The sequence below is a fragment of the Hyaena hyaena genome, unplaced genomic scaffold (genome assembly GCF_003009895.1).
Source record: "Hyaena hyaena isolate Hyena2069 unplaced genomic scaffold, ASM300989v1 scaffold_31, whole genome shotgun sequence".
Taxonomy (NCBI): domain Eukaryota; kingdom Metazoa; phylum Chordata; class Mammalia; order Carnivora; family Hyaenidae; genus Hyaena; species Hyaena hyaena.
This window is the reverse complement of record NW_024080664.1, coordinates 24,600-42,465: the sequence shown is the minus strand read 5'-3', so window position 1 is coordinate 42,465 and position 17,866 is coordinate 24,600. Positions and strand designations below refer to the sequence as shown.

Genomic DNA, 17,866 nt, shown 5'->3' with positions numbered 1-17,866 from the left:
TCAGGTTAGAAGGCAGCTGTCATTCTGGAGAGGGCCAGGGCCCGGGGCACCCCATGGCTGGGGGCCTGGCCACGTCTGGGCTCCCCTTAGGGTCTGGGAGGCACTGGACACTGACTGTGAGCCTCAGATCAAAATGGCTGGAAGTCCCCCCACCTACCTTGGCTCTGCACTTCCTGGGTCCCCAGGCCTCTGTCCTCTGATGCCTGGGCACTCCTCCCCCACCCCCCTTGCTGCTGCCCACAGGAAGCTTGCTGTTTCCACTAATTTTCAGTTAGGTTTTGACAGGAGCCTGGTCCCAAGGCACAACCTTAGCCTAATCAAGAGAAGGTGTTTCATTTTCCTTTGGTGAAATAGCTCTTTAATACAGAGAGAGGCCACACTGTGCATCTAGCCACGGCTGCTGACGTCCCTGGCTCCCTTCCTGTGACCCTATTTCTGAGCTCCCAGCAGGTGCTCCACCGTCACTGGCTCTGTGACCTGACATGTGGGTAGTGGCATCTCCATGTGGCTTTAATTCGCATCTCCTAATGACTCATAATGGCGAACGTCCTTTCAAACCGGCTTCTCGGCCATTTGTGTACCTTCTGTTTTAAAATGTCTTTAGATGCGGGAAGTGTGCCTCTACTCTCGACAGTTACGTGGTTTCTGCAACAGTCGGGGCGCAGCGTTCTGTAAAGGTTCCTCATGGGGCGCCTGGGTGGCTTAGTCGGTTAAGCGTCCGACTTTCGCTTAGGTCATGATCTCGCGGTTCGTGGGTTCGAGCCCCGCGTCGGGCTCTGTGCTGACTGCCAGCTCAGAGCCTGGAGCCTGTTTCAGTCTGTGACTCTCTCTCTCTCTGATCCTCCCCTGCTCACGCTCTCTCTCTCTCCTAGAAATAAAAATAAAAAATAAAATAAAATTCTTTAAAAAAAAAAAAAAAAAAAAAAGGTTCCTCGTGTCCACTGGGCTAACGGTGCTTCTAGGTCCTTTCTGATTCTGCTGCATTCCTGCCCGTCGCTGAGCAGAGTGACATTGAGCATGGCCCTTCAGGTCTGCCTGTTTTCCTTTTATATTTCAAAGCTCTGGCATCAGGTTCATAAGTATTTAGATTTTTTATGTCTTTCTGGCAGACTGATTTTTCTGTTGTGACACAACAGGCCCCATTTGCTGTGGGGATGCCTTGTGGTCTGACGCGGGCTCTGCTCGGCGGCTCCCTGATGCTGGCCGAGCAGGGCGCACCTCTGTCCTGCAAACATGGGGCCTATGTCCCCATGTTTTCAAGTGGAGCCAGGTCCTGGCCTGTGTCTCTGGCTGATGACCTCCATCTTCTCTGTTTCTCCCTTTGTGTTGTGTGTACTTTTCCATACAGTTAGCTCTAAATCCCCTTCTTGCTTGTTTTTTATCTGTCTTATCTTGGCATTTATTTTGTATCTGTCCTGCTTTTTGTTCCTCGGCTCCTCTGTTCCTGCTTTTTTTCGGTAGAAAATTTTAGTACTTCGTTTTTTTAAAAATGCTTATTTATTTATTGAGAGAGAGAGAGAGAGAGAGAGAGAGAGGGCACCAGCGAGCGGGGGAGGCACACAGAGGTGTGAGAGAGAATCGCAAGCAGATTCTGTGCTGTCAGCACAGAGCCTGACTCAGGGTTCGATCTCATGACCCTGGGACTATGACCTGAGCTGAAATCAAGAGTCAGCAGCTCCACCGCCAGAACCACCCAGGTGCCCCTAGTATTTCACATTTATTTAATTCCTCTGCTGGCCTCTTAGTTATGCCTCTTTGTGCGATGTTTTCAGTAGTTGGATTATGACCTGCGTCCATGGTGTACCACAGTCTCTGCCACTGGGCGGGTGGGAGATCCCAGCGGGAGCATGGAACCTACACTCTTCTTGACGGTGAGTTCCCACACACTTGAACCGTAATCATACACTTTCTGCTTTAAGAGTACGTGCCACAGGCTGGGTGCTCTGGGAGCCGCTGCTGGGAAAGGGTTGTGGCCACAGATCTGTCACTGGAGCCAGGATCTGAGAACGGTGGGGCGGAGGCCATGGGCACTGCCAGGGTGCCGTCCCCAGGGCCCAGACTTCTTCACCCTCCCTTCCTTCTTCTCCCTACCTCTCCCCCCTTCCCCTCTCCCCCTCCTTCCTCCCTCTCCCTCCCGTCTCTCTCCCTTTCCTCTCTCCCTCCTCTTCCTTTCTCCCTCTCCCTCCCCTCTCCTTCTTTTCTCCCTCCCTCTCCATCCCCTCTCCCCCTCCCCTCTCCTGTCCCTCTCCCTCCCTCCTTTTTTCCCTCTCCGCCTCCTCCCTCCCTCTCCCTCCCTTCTCCTTTTCCTCTCCCTCCCCTGTCCCCTCTCCCTCCTCTCCCTCTATCCTCTCCCTCCTTCTCCCCCTCCCTTTCCCCCCATCTCTCCCTGTCCCCCCTCCCTCTCTCCCCCTCCCTCTGGGGGTAAACCAGGGATGTTCCTGTAGGTGGTATGAGGCTTTGCCCCTCTCTTCTTGCTCATCTGCCTCTATCCTGCTCTGGAGCCCCACCGGTGTGTCTTCATTTCCAACACTGAGCTCTTCCCGACTCTTCTGGGCTCTCAGCGCTGAGGTTGCCCAGTCCTCCTGGCAGGGGGCGGGGCTGCCCCTGGCTCCAGTGTGCTCACTTCTGCCTCTGCCACTTTCCTCCTCTCTGCTCTGCTCTTTTGCACCCCGTGTTGAGTGAGATGTCATCTATAATGGGCCCCACAGGGCAGGTGCGTGAGACCAGGGAGGAGGGAATGACTTCCTTGGGGAGGGTGTTGCCCGGCAGGTAAGGGCCTGGCCCCACACCCTTTGGGCCCATCCTGAGTCCTTTAGCTCCACTGTGGTCTTTCCTCCTGGGCACATTTCTTATCCCTGAGGCCTGGCCTTCTAGGTTCTCCCCAGATTGTGACCCCCGGGAAGACCCCCGTTTGACAGGGCAGGGACACAGCACCTCTGTTCTCTCATCTCTGGAGGCTTGTCCCGCACAGGAAGGCCTCAGACAGGAAGACTCAGTGGCCCCAGGCTCTTCCTGTGGGTCCTGCTTCCCTGCGGGCCTCACTTCCTAGGCAGGAGAGGCCACCTGGGCAGAAGGCTGGCCCCTGTGGCTTGTGGCCTACAGTCTGCTTCTGCCTGCCACCCAGCGCCTGCAACAAACGCTCTCTTTGCCAGATTTTCTACCTGTTTGTGGTGAGAGGGCAAGTATGTTCATGGTCACTTGCAACGGCCAGAGCGGAGGCTCTGACCTCCTAGCATCTCAAGGGCATAGGGCGGCTCAAGTGCAGGACAGGACAGCCAGCAGCAGGGCACCGGCAGCAAATCCGCACCCGGAGCTGCTGTAGACCAGGGCGCAGTGCAAGTCAGCCCCTCTGAGAGCGCGAGGTGTTTCCGCGGAGCCACATCACCACCCAGGACAGAGCTCACCACCGGGGCTGGCAGCGCAGTCACCCTCAGTGCACTCCCCCACCGCCGTGGTTTGGGGGAACCTGGGTCAGCTCCAGGGCCTTTCCCAGCGACAGCTGGCTTTCTTGGGCAAAATTCTGAGCGTGTGTGTCTCAGCCGCGAGGGGCGGCGGCAGCACGCGTGCTCACGGACATCCTGAGGGGTCGGGACCCACGTCCTGGGGAGGACGTCGGGGCAGAGCTGCGGGCTGTGCGGCAACACCGCTGGGTTCACACGGGCTCATCCTCCATGAACAGCCCTCGGAGGTGTGGGATCTGCGCCCTGCGGATGAAGAAACTGAGCCTTCCCCGGGTGGATGTTGAAGAGCCGTGTCTGCCAGCGGCCGCGGCTCTGAATATTCCGGAGGGTCCGGACATGGGTTGTCTGCCCACGGTTTGGGCCACTTGGTGTGCTGACTTCTCACCCCACGGACCTGGTCGCACACGGGAGGTGCGTTCACACTCCGCGGGCTCTGGGGCACCTGTTCCTGGAGAACGCGCCCAGCGGTCGGGTGCCCACAGCAACAGTGAGCTTCACCCTTGACCTCGTGGGCACCCGCTGAAGTTCAGGCTCCTGGCCTTGACCTTCCACACTGTCTTGCCCTGGTCTGAGCATGAGCAGAGCAGAGGAGCTGAGCCAAGGAAGCCCCCTCCTGGGAGCGGAGCTGCAGGCGGGCGGGGGGCAGAGGAGGGGCCTGCACAGGGCTGGGGCGGGGCTACGGGCGGGCGGGGGGCAGAGGAGGGGCCTGCAGGGGCTGGGGCGGGCCGACAGAGAAGGGGGCTACGCAGGGGCGACCAGAGGATCCGGTGAACTCATAACTAATTGGCCTGGGTCTTGTTTTTCAGGTGGCAAAGGAACACTGGTAGGTTTGTAAGGAAGAAACCAAGGTTCCTCGTGGCTGTGTGGAGGAGGGGGTGAGCGTGGGTCACCGCAGAGGACAGTGGAAAGCGGTCTTCCCTCCTCACACAAGAATACTTGGTTTTGTTTATGGATTTCCTGAATGTGCTCCTGATTCTGTTACCCCTGAGTTGTGAGCCACGGCAGCCATGGCAGCCACGGGGAACAGATGGCCCTCGCTGGGGGCCAATCCGGCAGGCATTGCCGGGCATCTTCCAGAGAGACCAGACAGAAGGACGTGGGGGCCTGGAACCCAGCTGGGGCGGCCCCTCTTCCTGTCCCCACGGCCTCTGGGGGGCACTTGGAGTTAGGCCTGTGGGGTGCACCTGAAGGAGGGCACGTGGAGGGGGCATGGTGCCCCGTGTCTAAGTGAGCGGCCCTGGAGCAGGTGTGTGTGCCGTGGACCCGGGTCCAGACCCGGAATGAGGAGGCCGCCAGACTGCCCTCCCCCGTCCCCCTCCCTGCAGCTGCGTCCTGGGGCTCAAGCAGTTGAGTGTCTGACTCTTGATTTTGGCTCAGGTCATGATCTCATGGTCGTGGGGTTGAGCCCCGTGTCGCGCTCTGCTGGCAGCGTGGAGTGTGCTTGGGATTATCTCTCCCTCTCTCCCTCTCCCTGACATCCGCACTTTCTCTTCTCCATATAAATAAGTAAACATTAAAAACATAAAATAAAATCAAGGTGTCAGAAGGGCTGGTGCCTCCCGGATGCCCCAGGGAGAAGCCACATCTTCCTTGTCCAGATCCTGGCGGCCGGGGCACCTCCAGCCTCTGGCCCTGGCCCCCTGCCTCCCTCCCTTCCCAGCGCCATTGGCATGTCATTGGCGAGTAACACCCTGTGAAGTTAAGGTGTCCGTGATGAGCTGATGCACATGTGTGATGTGATGCAGTTACCACAGGAGGGTCAGCTAACCCTCCTTTCCCTCCTGTCGTGAGTCCTCATGGGCTGGTGGGCAACAGAGCAGGCAGAGGAGGGGGAATGAACACAGGGACAGCAGGGTTGGTGGCTGGTGTGGGGACAGTGATACCTGAGTGTGAAGCCCGAGGACCTGCTCCCCTCCTCCAGCCTGAGCAGAAAAACCCACGGGTCTGCTCAGCCACCCCTGAGTGGGACCTGTTCCCTACGGTGGCAGGTGTGCATGCTGGGCTGATGCGGGGGTCCGATGGGGGCAGGGCCTCTCCTGGCCACTGGGCCAGCTGCAGAGGATGGTAGGTGTGGACCTTGCATTTCATTTTAAAACATTTTCTGTTTTATGTAACTTCACTGAACTCTGAGCTCAGCCGGGGTGCGGGGACAATTGTGAATGCCGGGAGACACCACCCAAAACAGGGTATAGGGCATCTGTCCCCGCAACCAGTTCCCCACCCAGAGGCAGAGTGGCCGACTGGGGGCCACAGGGTGGGTGACTCTGCTTCTATCTCTCCACACCCAAGCTCACCCCACCTGTGCTGAGCCCCTGGGGGGCTGCTCACCTTCCTCCCCTCCACCTGTCCTGAGCCCCTGAGAGGCCCTTGGGGCTGGGGGCTGCTCACCTCCCCCCATGCCTCCCGCCTAAGAACCCAGCTCAGCTTTGCCTGGGGTGGATTAGGGGTGGAGAGAGAAAGATCGGTTGGTCAACGACCTGGTGTTCATCGGCTTCTGTGTTAATGGGCAGGGTAACAGGCTCATGACAGATAGCGAGGAGGGTGTGGCTGTTCTGGGAGATTCCGCACAGCCTCACAGTAAGGGCTGCTGTGTGAACAGGCGTTTGCACCCCACAGCGGTCTAATCGGAGACATCAGCTTGGTGTTGACAGCAGTAGCTCTAAGCCTGTCGTCAGACAGAGCTTCCCCAGCAGCCTGGGCTCCCTGAGTGTCAGCGAATGGCTTCTTTCAGGAGCTGTTTTGGGTCTTAACAGCCACGCTCCCCAGTGTGTTATCAGTGGGATCTCCGAGTCACGAGTGGTGACAGGAGATCTGGGGACAACCGGAGGGACATGGGCTGGTATCGTCAGGGACACTTGTTGGGTTCTCTCCACTTGTTCATTTGGCCAGACAGACAGCCCTGCCCTGTGGCAGGTTCTGGGCCTTTCTTCCTGGACGTTCATGCTCGCCTGTCCTGTCCGTGCTCGGCCCCCAGTGTCACTTAGCTGTAGGCGGCAGCGTTTTCTCTGGAGGGGCCTGCTCATCCTGTCTCCCTGCCAACTTGATCAGAGGGTCAAATGAGACAAAACCCCAACCCTGTAAGCACTACATCTGGAGAGGTGACGCAGGCTAGATCCCGTCCCCCAGGTCCCGTGTCACTCAGGATGAAGCTCAGTGGGGACAGCAGGGCAGACACAGTGAGAACCGGGCAGGGGGCTTGGGCTCCCACATCGGGACGGGAGCCATGCTGTCGGGGGATGGGGGCCAAGTCCTCCAGTGGCCTGGCCCCCACGGTGTGCTCGGCACTGTTGCCCACCCAGGGCGGTCCCGGCCACGGCTTTGGTGCCAAAGGGACAGGCCAAGTGCAGCCAGGCACTGAACCCCGACCCTAACGGCCTTTGTGACTTCGGAAATACAGGCCTTTCCTTTTTTAAAAAATTTAAAAAATTATTTGAGAGAGAGAGAGCAAGGGAGAGTGGCAAAGGGGGGGAGGGAGGGAGGGAGAGAGAGAGAGAGAGAGAGAGAGAATCCTACCCAGAATCCACGTTCAACTTGGAGCCCAATGTGGAGCTCGATCCCGCGACCCTGGGGTCATGATCTGAGCTGAAATCAAGAGTCAGATGCTCAACTCACTGAGCCATCCAGGCGCCCTTAATACACACTTTCGAATCCTGAACTTTCCTCCTACAGAAATAAGGGTGTTTAGTCTCCTGAGATGTTGTGGGTACTGAATGAAGTATTTAAGGGACTTCTGCACAGACGCAGTGCTTCACCCAGCATCACATGAGGCAGTGTCCTGGGGTTGAGTTTACGGGCGTTTTTTGATCAAAGGCAAGATAGAGCCAAGTTCCAGGCTGCAGGTGGGAAGCTGGAGCCCGGGTGCGGTGCCTGTGGCTGGTTGGGGGTTAATAACCCCGCGGGAAGCTTCCTCTGTCGTGTGAATGTTAAAGACGTGGAGAGAATTTTGCACAGAGCATGTCATCTGATCAGCTTAGGCTTTATTGGGTAACTGCCACGCTCCAGGGGCAAAGCTGTGATGGACCCACGGCCGCAAGAGCTGGGGGATGAGCCATGACCTGGGTCCCAGCGGTTCTGGGGGGCAGCTGTGCTCAGGTTCCTGGCCGGACGGGTTCGTAGCCTCAGGCAGCTGCTGTATCTCCCGCGTGGAAGGACTCGGGGCCCTGCAGGCACGGCCTCATGGCTGCCTCGGGGAGGCTCTGCAGCACCTTGTTCCTGCCCTCCAGCATTCGAGCCCACTCGCCGCGGAGCCTAGGAGAGTGATAATTTCAGCCTGTGAGTCAACCTGTCGGCGGGGCAGTAGCCAGGCCTCTGTCGGCACCTCCGCACATGTTCCCGTGCGGCCGTCTCCTTCCGGGCTGCCAGCAGCTGTGACCTTGTGGGTCCCAGAGAGTCCTGCCACCTCGAGGCTCAGCCGGTCCCACTGGGAGCCATGGCCCAACACGGAGTGGCTCACTCAGGTCCTCAGCCTGGAGAGGGAAAGTGTCTGCCCAGAAAGCCACTTCTAGAAACTTCTGAGGCCTGGAAAGACTGAGCCATGTCCTGAACTCCTCCTTTGCCAGTGGGCTTGGTTCGATGTGCTCATGGGGACCAGACAGAGTCCCCATGGTTGGCCGGGGCCCCCTCACCGGTGCCCTTGAACGAGCCCTTGCTGGGGTGCTCCCAAGTGCCTGCCCAGCCCGCCTGCCCGGCTGGTGGTGCCCTGCCGTGACCACAGCATGACACACGGGGGGACCGGGGGCAGACCCAGACCTGGACCTCTGCACCGGCAGATGCCTGTTTGGAGGACTTGGTGTGGGCTGGGCGCCCAGCTACCCAGCACACGGGCCAGGGGGCGAGCTGGCAAGAGTCATGCTCAGAGGCAGTTCCAGTGCCCGGGACAGGCATGTGGAAGGTACCTCCAGGCCCCTGGCTGTTAGGCCTGCCTCACGTGTAGGCCATGCTCCTGCCCCTTCCCCAGCGCGCAGAGCTCCCTGGAGCCCGTGTGACGGCTGTGGGGTGCTGTCGGAGTTGGTGCTGTTCAGCAGACAGGGCACCATCTTTCTGGCCAGGTCCGCGGCCTAACAACCAGCCATGTATCCTGCCCAGAATGTCACACTCCGCAGTCCGTCCTTGAGCAGCCCAGACCCTCGGTAACCAACCCAGCCACTGCCAACCATACTCTCACTGTCTGACCCGGAGCCCATTCCTGGGGCCTGCGTCTGTGGTCAGAAGACCCAGAAGTTTCCAGGGCCCAAAGGTACACGTAGGACAAGGCTGAGGCCGTGGAGCCCCCAGGAGGGAGCTGAGGGCTGGCAGGAGGTGTTAGTGGGAGGTTCCTTCTTCCCGTATTTGGGCTGTGTGTGAGGTGGGGGCTGTACCACCACCCTTGTACTGGGCCTGTTGGGGACATGTGTCCTGGTTGACGGGTGAGGTGCCCCGGGTGACGGCAGCAAGGCCTCCGGCAAGGTCAGGACCAGGCTTGGCCCCACCACCCCTCAGGAACCCTCCTTTCCAGCTGGGCGCCCAGGGCAGCAGCTGCTGGTGCTGTCTGAGGGTGAAAGCTGTGGCTGCCTCGGAGCATCTGGCCATCTGAGCCCTTGACTTGGTGCGAGTTGTGTGCTAACCTGCCCTCTTAGCTGCCCCTGAGAACAGGCTCCCCCGAGTCTGCTCAAGGTTGCCTAGGAGACCCTCTTCAGCACCTACAGGCCCCTTGCTTCCATCTCGGGGAAGAGAGGGGGCTTTGGGTATGCAGATATGTGGGAAGGAGTGTGATGATTTATCCTGTGCTCTGTGGGAGCAGTTGTCAGAAAATCAGTGAGCCAGACAAGACTTCTTTGACAACTTCTAACAAGACCTCCTTCTGGAGTGGGGGGGTTGGGGGATGGGGGATGGGGGATGAGATGAGGGATGGAGGGACGGTGGATGGGGTGTGGGATGAAGAATGGGGTGAGGAATGGAGGGAAAGGGGATGGGGTGAGGGATGGGGGATGGGGTGAGGGATGGGGGATAGGTGGAGGGATGGAGAGATGGGGTGAGGGATGGGAGGGGGGGGGGGGGGAGGGATGGAGGGACGGGGTGAGGGATGGAGGGACGGTGGATGGGGTGTGGGATGAAGAATGGGGTGAGGAATGGAGGGAAAGGGGATGGGGTGAGGGATGGGGGATGGGGTGAGGGATGGGGGATAGGTTGAGAGATGGAGAGATGGGGTGAGGGATGGGAGGGGGGATGGGGTGAGGGATGGAGGGACGGGGTGAGGGATGGAGGGACGGTGGATGGGGTGTGGGATGAAGAATAGGGTGATGAATGGAGGGAAAGGGGATGGGGTGAGGGATGGGGGATGGGGTGAGGGATGGGGATGGGGTGAGGGATGGGAGGGGGGATGGGGTGAGGGATGGGAGGGGGGATGGGGTGTGGGATGAAGAATGGGGTGAGGGATGGGGGATGGGGTGAGGGATGGGGGATAAGTTGAGGGATGGAGAGATGGGGTGAGGGATGGGAGGGGGGATGGGGTGAGGGATGGAGGGACGGGGTGAGGGATGGAGGGACGGTGGATGGGGTGTGGGATGAAGAATAGGGTGATGAATGGAGGGAAAGGGGATGGGGTGAGGGATGGGGGATGGGGTGAGGGATGGAGGGATGAAGGGACGGGGAGTGGAGGGTTGGGTGGTGGTATGTGGGACAGAGGGATGGAGGGTAGGTGGTGGCGGGTGGGTTCACAGGGATGGGGCATTCTCCTCCCAGACCTGGCGATCTAGGCTCTAAGCCGAGGTCATGTGAGTTCTGTGGTTGCAGCCGCTCGTCCTGTGACTGGATCTGAGAGCAGGGCCGAGTGCCCCAGGGTGGGTGGGCTCTGCCCGCGGTGGCCCCGGGCCGTGATCGGCAGTGAGCTCACCTGTCCAGGGCGCTCCTGCGGGTCCTCATGTCCTCGCTCTGTAGCTGTTTTGTGTGCAGCTTGATTTTTTCCTCCCAAAACTTCTTTATCACACCAGCATCGTAAGCCACTCTTCTGGGCTGCTTCCGAGTGAGGTTTTTACTCATCTTCTGTCAAAGGGAGAATTGATGACACTTAGCTGTTTTGTGCTGTGTTGGTTGGACGGCACAGGAAATGAGAGTGTTAACAACCATGAGGAGGGCTCGTCCCCAAATCCCTATAATGGGATTTAATAGGATCATGAGCTCAATGTGCTCAGCGGTTCTCGGAACGCCCATGTGGAGACCCCCACACGGAATCTGTCAGGGCGGTAGTTTATAGGCACGCCTGAGAGCCGCCTCCAGAGTCTGACACATCTGATAAGGGTTAGTATCCAAAATCTAAGGCTGGGGCGCCTGGGTGGCTCAGTCAGTTAAGAGTCTGACTTTGGCTCAGGTCATGATCTCCTGTTCTGAGTTTGAGCCCTACATTGGGAGTCTGATTTGGATTCTGTCTCCCTCTCTCTCTCTGCCCCTCCCCTGCTTATGCTCTGTCTTTCTCTCTCAAAAATAAACAAACATTGAAAAAACAAAAAAAAACAAAAAAGCCCCCAAAATCTATAAAGAACTTATACAATTCAACACAAAAAAACAAAACAAAAAACAAACAATTCCATTAAAAATGGGCAAAAGGCATGAACAGTTTCCCAAAGAAGACATCCAGGTAGCCAACAGACACATGAAAAAATGTTCAACCACACTCATCATCAGGGAAATACAAATCAAAACCACACTGAGATGTCACCTCACACCTGTCAGAGTGGGTAGAATCAACAACACAGAAAACAGCAGGTGTTGGCAAGGACTCAGAGAAAGGGAAACCCTCTTACACTGTTGGTGGGAATGCAGACTTGTGCAGCCATAGTCAAAAACAGTATGGAGGTTCTTCAAAAAATTGAAAATAGAACTACCCTATGACCCCAAGATTCCATGATTGGGTATTTATACCCCCCAAATAATTTGATATTTACACCCCCATGTTTAAGTGGAATATTACTCAGCCATAAAAAGGATGCGACCTCGTCATGTGTGACAACCTGGGTAGGCCTAATGTATTATGCTGAGTGAAATAAATCAGCCAGAGAAAGACAAAAGCCATAGAATTTAACTTATATGTGGAATCTAAAAAACAAACAAACAAGCACAAAAAGCAGGAGGAGACCCATAAATGCAGAGAACACACTGGTGGTTGCCAGCGGGGAGGGGTAGGGGTGGACAGACGGGTGCAGGGGAGAGGGAGGGCCCGGCTTCTGGTTACGGGGTGAATGAATCATGGGGATGGAAAGCCCAGCATGGGGACACAGCCAGCAGCGCTGAGCTAGGTGGTGCGGTGACAGCCGGGAGCTACGCTTGTGGGGAGCTCAGCACCCCATCCACGCCGGTCCAGCCACTGTGTACACCCGACATAATGTGACGTCAACCACACTCCAGTAACAAAGTTACAAGAAAAGAAGGACCTTGAAGTTGACGTTTAACAAAACTCATCTCCTGACATCGTGCTTCACACGCACGTATTTCAAAGCTGGAGGCACAGAGTTCCAGGACTGAGTCCTCACAGGAACCAGGAGGCTGCTGGGCCCCAGGGGCAGGTCACCTGGGAACAGGGGGGACGCACTGGGGGACCTTCGGGGACAGGGCGGAGGCTGAAAGCAGCAAGATGGGCCAGGTGGTGGCCCCGCCATCAGGTGCAGACCAGGCTTTGCTGCCTCCTCCGCCTGGCCCTCCCCTCGGGCCCTGCAACGGCACCTTGGGGACCGTCACAGAGAAGGGGCCAGGCGCTTCCACGGCTGTTTGGCAGGAATTTTGTGTGGATTCCACGAAAAGAAAAATCTGGGCTTCTATTTTATGTCTTTTAAATGTCACTTCCTACAGCTGATTTTGTTGTGTTTTACTGGAGTTCCCGTCCACGATGCACTGGACACAGCCGGGCCCCGGCATTCACTCTGAGGAACCCCAGGCCCGCCACGTGTCAGCAGGTCCAGGCTGCTCCCCTGGGACGTCTGTTCACACCACAGCCCTGTGCCGCTCACCGTGGCCAGCCTAGGAGCCACGGCCACAGGCTCCGGCAGGCCGCTCCTTCCAGAAGCTTGGGTTTGGGGGAAGCATGGTGCCCTGCCCGCCTGACCTGTCCTGGGGACCCAGCCCTTTCCTCTCTCACTGTCGGGATCTCTCTTGGGAGCATCCACAGCGCCCAGACGGCACGTAAAACACCTGCACAGTTGGGGCCCATGGGTGTGTGCAAACATTTAAGTGAGCAGGACACGAATGAGTTAGCATCCTGAAGGTGTGGGGACCTGGGCCAGGCCTCAGGGTGATCACTGGGCCTCAGCCCCTCCTGGAGCCAGCATGTGGGGGGAGCCCTGGGGACCCTGTGACTTTGGGGTGAAGGCAGTGAGTGGGGCTTCCTTCCTTGACCTGCTGGCTGAGTCCAGCCGTGTGGAGGTTGAGGGAGAAGCCTCTCCTCCCCCACCCAGGGCCTCTGGGCTTCATGCCCCAGAAGGGCAGGGTCCGGCTCCTGGGGAAGGCCTTGCAGGCCCGGGACACGAGCCCAGAGGTGGGGGGAGGTCAGTCGGGGGCCTCCTGCCTCAGCCTGGCAGGGCTGCGGCAACTGTGCTCTCTGGGGCTTCTAGAAGCAAATGAAGACCTGTGTCCTTCACACTTAATCAGGGTCGGGAGGAGACTGCAGGACTCGGGGAATCTTGATTAAGAAGTTGAGAGTTCTGTGTCCTGACAACAGGAAGTAGGGGACCCAAGAGGAGGGGCCGTGGGCTCTGGAGAGTGACTCAGTGTTGTCCCTAGGCCTCCAATGAGGATGGAGACCTGGGAGGAGGGGGGTCCCGGAGAGAGGAGGGGGAGGGTTCCTGGGAGGGGGGAGGGGTTCCTGGGAGGGAGGCTCCCTTCTGGGTTTGCAATTCCTGCTTCAGGCTCAGCTCCCGGGAGGTCTGTGGCCCCAGGGGGAGGTGGCCGTGGCATGTGGCCGTGCTGAGCTGACGTGTGTCAAGTCCACCCACTGGTTGCCTGGCAGACTTAGTGTCCCGGGCGGTGAGCAGACAGACCCTGTAGCCTGCGCTGCCTCCGGGGTCACCCAGACTGGCCTGGCACCACTACCTCACTGGCTTCCGGCTGGACTAACCCTTGTCTGAGACCACCCTGACCATGGGCCGAATGTGCCGGAACACGGGAAGGAAGTCAGCTCTGCTGTCTGAGAGGACGCGGTCCCCCAGGCCGACTGGCTCACGGCCTGTGCTTTCTGACTCCCGCTCTCAGGTCAGCTGTGAGGGCACGTGGAACCAGGCCTGTGGGTGTGCCTGCTTGGCCTGGTCCCAGGGCTCCGCAGGCCCTGTGCTGCTGACCCGGGTTAGAGGGGGAGCCGGGGTGACCGTCTGGGGCCCAGGTTCTTTGGACCGGGGAGGCACCTCAGCCTGCCCCTGCCCAGGCCCTGCCCTGTCCTGGGAATGCCTGGCCGTCGGGGACCCGGGCCCTGTGTCCCCTGTACTGTCTGGCTTCCGTCCTGATGAGGAAGAGACGCGTCAGCAGCTTCCCCGTTAGGGGAAAACAGGGCTGTGCCCCCAGCACATCACCCCGCAGCGGGCACTGTGCTGTACTGAGTGGTGGCTGCCGCTGTGACCGTCCAGCTGTGGACACAGGTACAATGGCCACGGGGCCGTGCAGTCCGTCGGGAGGGGGTCTTGAGCTCTTTAATGCCTTTCTGGAAAAAGTCAGTCTTTGATGTTCCGGAACCTTACCTGCACGCAGCTTACCAGAAGGGCTGCCACCGGCCACGCCAGCAGCAGGGGGTCGGTGCGGAGCACCCGGCACCTGGGGGAGCACGCACCCCCGGCCGACAGCGGGCACAGCTCACCGCCTCGCTATCTGGGCGGAACCCCTCCCCGCCCTCCTGAAACCGGGCGTTGGCTTTGCGCTCGTCATACCAGGTAGAAGCGCGAGGCCGAGACCTTGCTGCCCTGCTCTTGGAGAAGGCTTAGCCCTGCAGGCCCTCCCGGGGGACACACAGCAGGGGACACACAGCGGGGGTCACACAGCAGGGGTCACACAGCAGGGGTCACACAGTGGGGGTCACACATCGGGGGACACACAGCAGGGGTCACACAGCCAGGGACACACAGACGGAGGGAAAACCGGCCCCAGAGCCACGCGCAGGTGAACTCAAGGCCAGCTGGGCCTGCACACAGGGCACCGCCCAGGGCCCCGCGGGGAATCTGCCTGGAAGCGGTCGGGACAGAGGTGCGTCCTGCTTGCGCCCCGTCTCCCCTCCTTTGTGCTCTTGTGTTGGGGGCCCCCAAGCTCCTGCCCCATCTCCAGCCAGCGAGCGCGTCCGGCAAATCAGAGCTTACTTTTCAGGTGTCTCTCGGCCAATCCTGTCTGGGTGTCCTCCCGCCGCTCACTCTTATACGGGCTTGGTGACACGGCCCTTGGCCCCAGGTCAGTGGCTGTAAAGCTGAGCTGTCTTCTGTCTGACCGCAGATGCCGGAGACATAATTTGGCTCCTGGCATGCAGTGCTTGGCGCAAATGCGTTCCTCGGTCCTCCACCCAGAAATGCGGAGTCTGCTGGCCTCGCTCCCTGCCTCCCTGCCTGATGGCGTTACTGGCAGCCAACAGCTTTCTTCTCTCGAGTCGTCACTCCGAGGAGCCCGGGGGGTTGACAGGGAGCCAGAGGGCGAGCGGAGGGCGGCATCCGGACGTCACATCGCCGGGGTGTGCCGGCTGCCGGGCATCATGCAGGGTCACAGGGCTGGTCTCGGAATGGTGGCCTTTGCATTATTTTTTATTTATTTTAAAAAAAAGTTTATTTATTTATTATGAGAGACACCGAGAGATACAGAGTGGGAGAGGCAGGGGGCGGGGGGAGAGCCCCAAGCAGGTTCCGCACTGTCCGCGCAGAGCCGGACGTGGGGCTCAGACCCACGACCCTGGGATCATGGCTGACTGGGCCACCCAGGTGCCCCACCTTTGCAGTTGTTTTTATTTTTATTTATTTATTTTTACTGGATTCTCATGTGCATTTGTGTTACATGCTGACTTTATTTTTATTTTTTAATGTAACCTATTTTCAAGTAGCTAACATACAATGTATACAGTGTGCTTTTGATTTTGGGGTGGATCCCGTGGTTCATCGCTTACGTACAACAGCCAGCACTCGGCTCAACAAGTGCCCGCCTCCGTGCCCATCCCCCACGCCCCCTCCCCCACCCTCAGTTTGTCCTCTGTACTGAAGGGTCTCTTATGGTTTGCCTCCCTCTCTATTTTCCCTCTTCCCCTCCCCCATGGTCTTCTGTTAAGTTTCTCAAGATCCACATATGAGTGAAAACATACGGTATCTTCCTTCTCTGCCTGACTTATTTCACTCAGCATAACACCCTCCAGTTCCATCCACGTGGCTGAAGATGCCAGGTTTCATTCTTTCTCGTTGCCGTGTAGTATCCCACTGTGTTTATAAGCCACGTCCTCTCATCCACTCATCAGCTGGTGGGCATTTGGCTCCTTTCATGGTCCTGTGGCTCCACCTGTGCACTGAATACAAGACGTGAAATGCAAGGCAGACATTGAAACAGCAACCACCGCACACCCGACACAATGCCTGTTGTGTGTCGTGCTGCTCTGCCTGGTTTCCAGCTCTGCTGCTCTTCCCAGAACCACACCCAGGCCTTCCTGGGCCGACACATTGTCAGCCCGTCATCCGCACACTTCCAGGAGTCTCCTGGGCGGCCAAGCCTTGGGGGGCCGTGCGTGTGTGTGCATGTGTGCAGGTGTGTGGTGTGTGCGCTTGTGTGGTGTGTGCACGCGTGTGGGCGCACTTACGTGTGCATGTGCGGTGTGTGCATGTGTGTATGAGTGTATGTATGCACGTGTGTGTATGAGTGTGCACGCGTGTGTGGTGTGTTCATGTGTGTATGAGTGTATGTGTGCATGTGTGTATGAGTGTGTGTGCGTGTGTGCGCACCTGGTGTGCGTGTGCATTTATTTACCACGTCTGCTGGTCTACTTATACGCATATTTTGTGTATATACACCCATATGTATTTTTGCAGAATCATAGGTAGAAATGTACTGAAAACCAATATAAAAATCTGTCCCAGAAAGACCAGGACAGAAATATGCAACTTTCTGGACGTAAGATGGTGACAAGTGTGCCTTCTTTTTCTTTCTTAAAAAAGCTCCAGACACTGTTTTATACAAGAGAGTGTAAGAAGCTGTTTTGTGTGTGCTGACTTTGTATACACCACAGACAGTGCTTAAAAATAAGGTACGGCACCATCTGCAACAAGAGAGCCACACACACACACACACACACACACACACACACGCCTAATCAACTCTGTGTGCGCACATGGTTATTTAAAACGTCCATCCACCTCTCTGTAACATATCTCATTTAAAATCATACACGTGACACTAAGAATGCACCCGCATGCCATGCTCTCCCAGGACAGATGTCCGCGCACCTCCCTGTGTGACCCAGGGTCAGGTTTAATATTCTCCTAAGGCACAGCCAGAGTCTCCTTTCCGCAGAAATCAGCTGTGGTGTTTTTCTTCATGATGTGCCCAAATGGTCTGCACGTTCTGGTGAAGGATTTCCACATGGCTGTTTTTCATATTCTCTTGAACTGGCTGGTTTTAAAAAATCCACACTGTGTGGGTGTCCGAAGTGGCCGTGAGGAGCTTTCCCTCAGGCCCCGCATACTGCAGTGGGTGGTGCCCTCGCACAGCAGTGCCTGGCTCGTTGGGGACGCTGGGCGGGGAGGCTGGCCCCAGGACGGCATCGGGACACACGGCCACCAAGCCCACCACACACAGAACATGGTGCATGGAAGAGAGAATGCTACTCAGGTGCAGTGGGTGAGACACGGGTGGGACCCAGCCCACTTGGAGCATCCCTGAATAGCAGGAACAGGGACCGGACTTAACAGGACAAGGGACCGTCCGGGAGTGCCTGGGTCATGACTGTGTTCTCGTACAGCGAGTGGCAGCAGGAGCCCTCACCTGGGCCTCTGCATCTGTGCCCAGCCAGCGAGGGTGGGATGGCCCTAGCGCTGTGTCCCAGGCCGGGTACCGGCCGTAGAGGAGACTCAGGGGACGCCGAGGTGCAAATAAGTGTAGGGGCCTCTGGGTGGCTCAGTCAGATAAGCGTCTGACTTTGGCTCAGGTCATGATCTCATGGTTCGGGGGTTCGAGCCCCACATCAGGCTCTGTGCTGACAGCTTGGAGCCTGGAGCTGCTTCGGATTCTGTGTCTCCCTCTCTCTCTGCCCCTCCCCTGCTCACGCCGTCTCTCTCTCACTGTCTCAGAAATAAATAAAAAAGATTTAAAGAATTAAAAAAAAAGAGCAGATAAGTGTGAGACTCTTTTATTTTATCAAGCATGTGGCAGGATCTACCCAGTGACAGTCTCCACGCTGTGCGTGAAGGTGGCAAGGTCAAGGTCAGCAGGTACAGTTT

At 57.8% G+C, this 17,866-nt stretch overlaps 1 protein-coding gene across 1 annotated transcript; it reads right to left on the bottom strand.

Annotated features, from left to right (window-relative positions):
- Positions 1-7,532: 7,532 nt before the first annotated feature.
- On the bottom strand, positions 7,533-14,845 carry FAM240C (family with sequence similarity 240 member C). Its single transcript, XM_039228530.1, has 3 exons — positions 14,765-14,845; positions 10,333-10,481; positions 7,533-7,709 (listed from the first exon to the last, which is right to left on the bottom strand). Exons 2-3 carry the CDS (start codon positions 10,476-10,478, stop codon positions 7,580-7,582), a joined length of 276 nt encoding a protein of 91 aa, XP_039084461.1. The 5' UTR covers positions 10,479-10,481; positions 14,765-14,845; the 3' UTR covers positions 7,533-7,579.
- Positions 14,846-17,866: the final 3,021 nt, after the last annotated feature.

What these genes read in the sequence shown, in the direction of transcription:
- FAM240C (XM_039228530.1), bottom strand. Translation starts at nt 10,478, where the DNA reads ATGAGTAAAAACCTCACTCGGAAGCAGCCCAGAAGAGTGGCTTACGAT. An exon ending in CGCAGGAGCGCCCTGGACAG is followed by an intron (nt 7,710 to 10,332) that starts GTGAGCTCACTG and finishes TCACTCTCCTAG; the next exon opens with GCTCCGCGGCGAGTGGGCTC.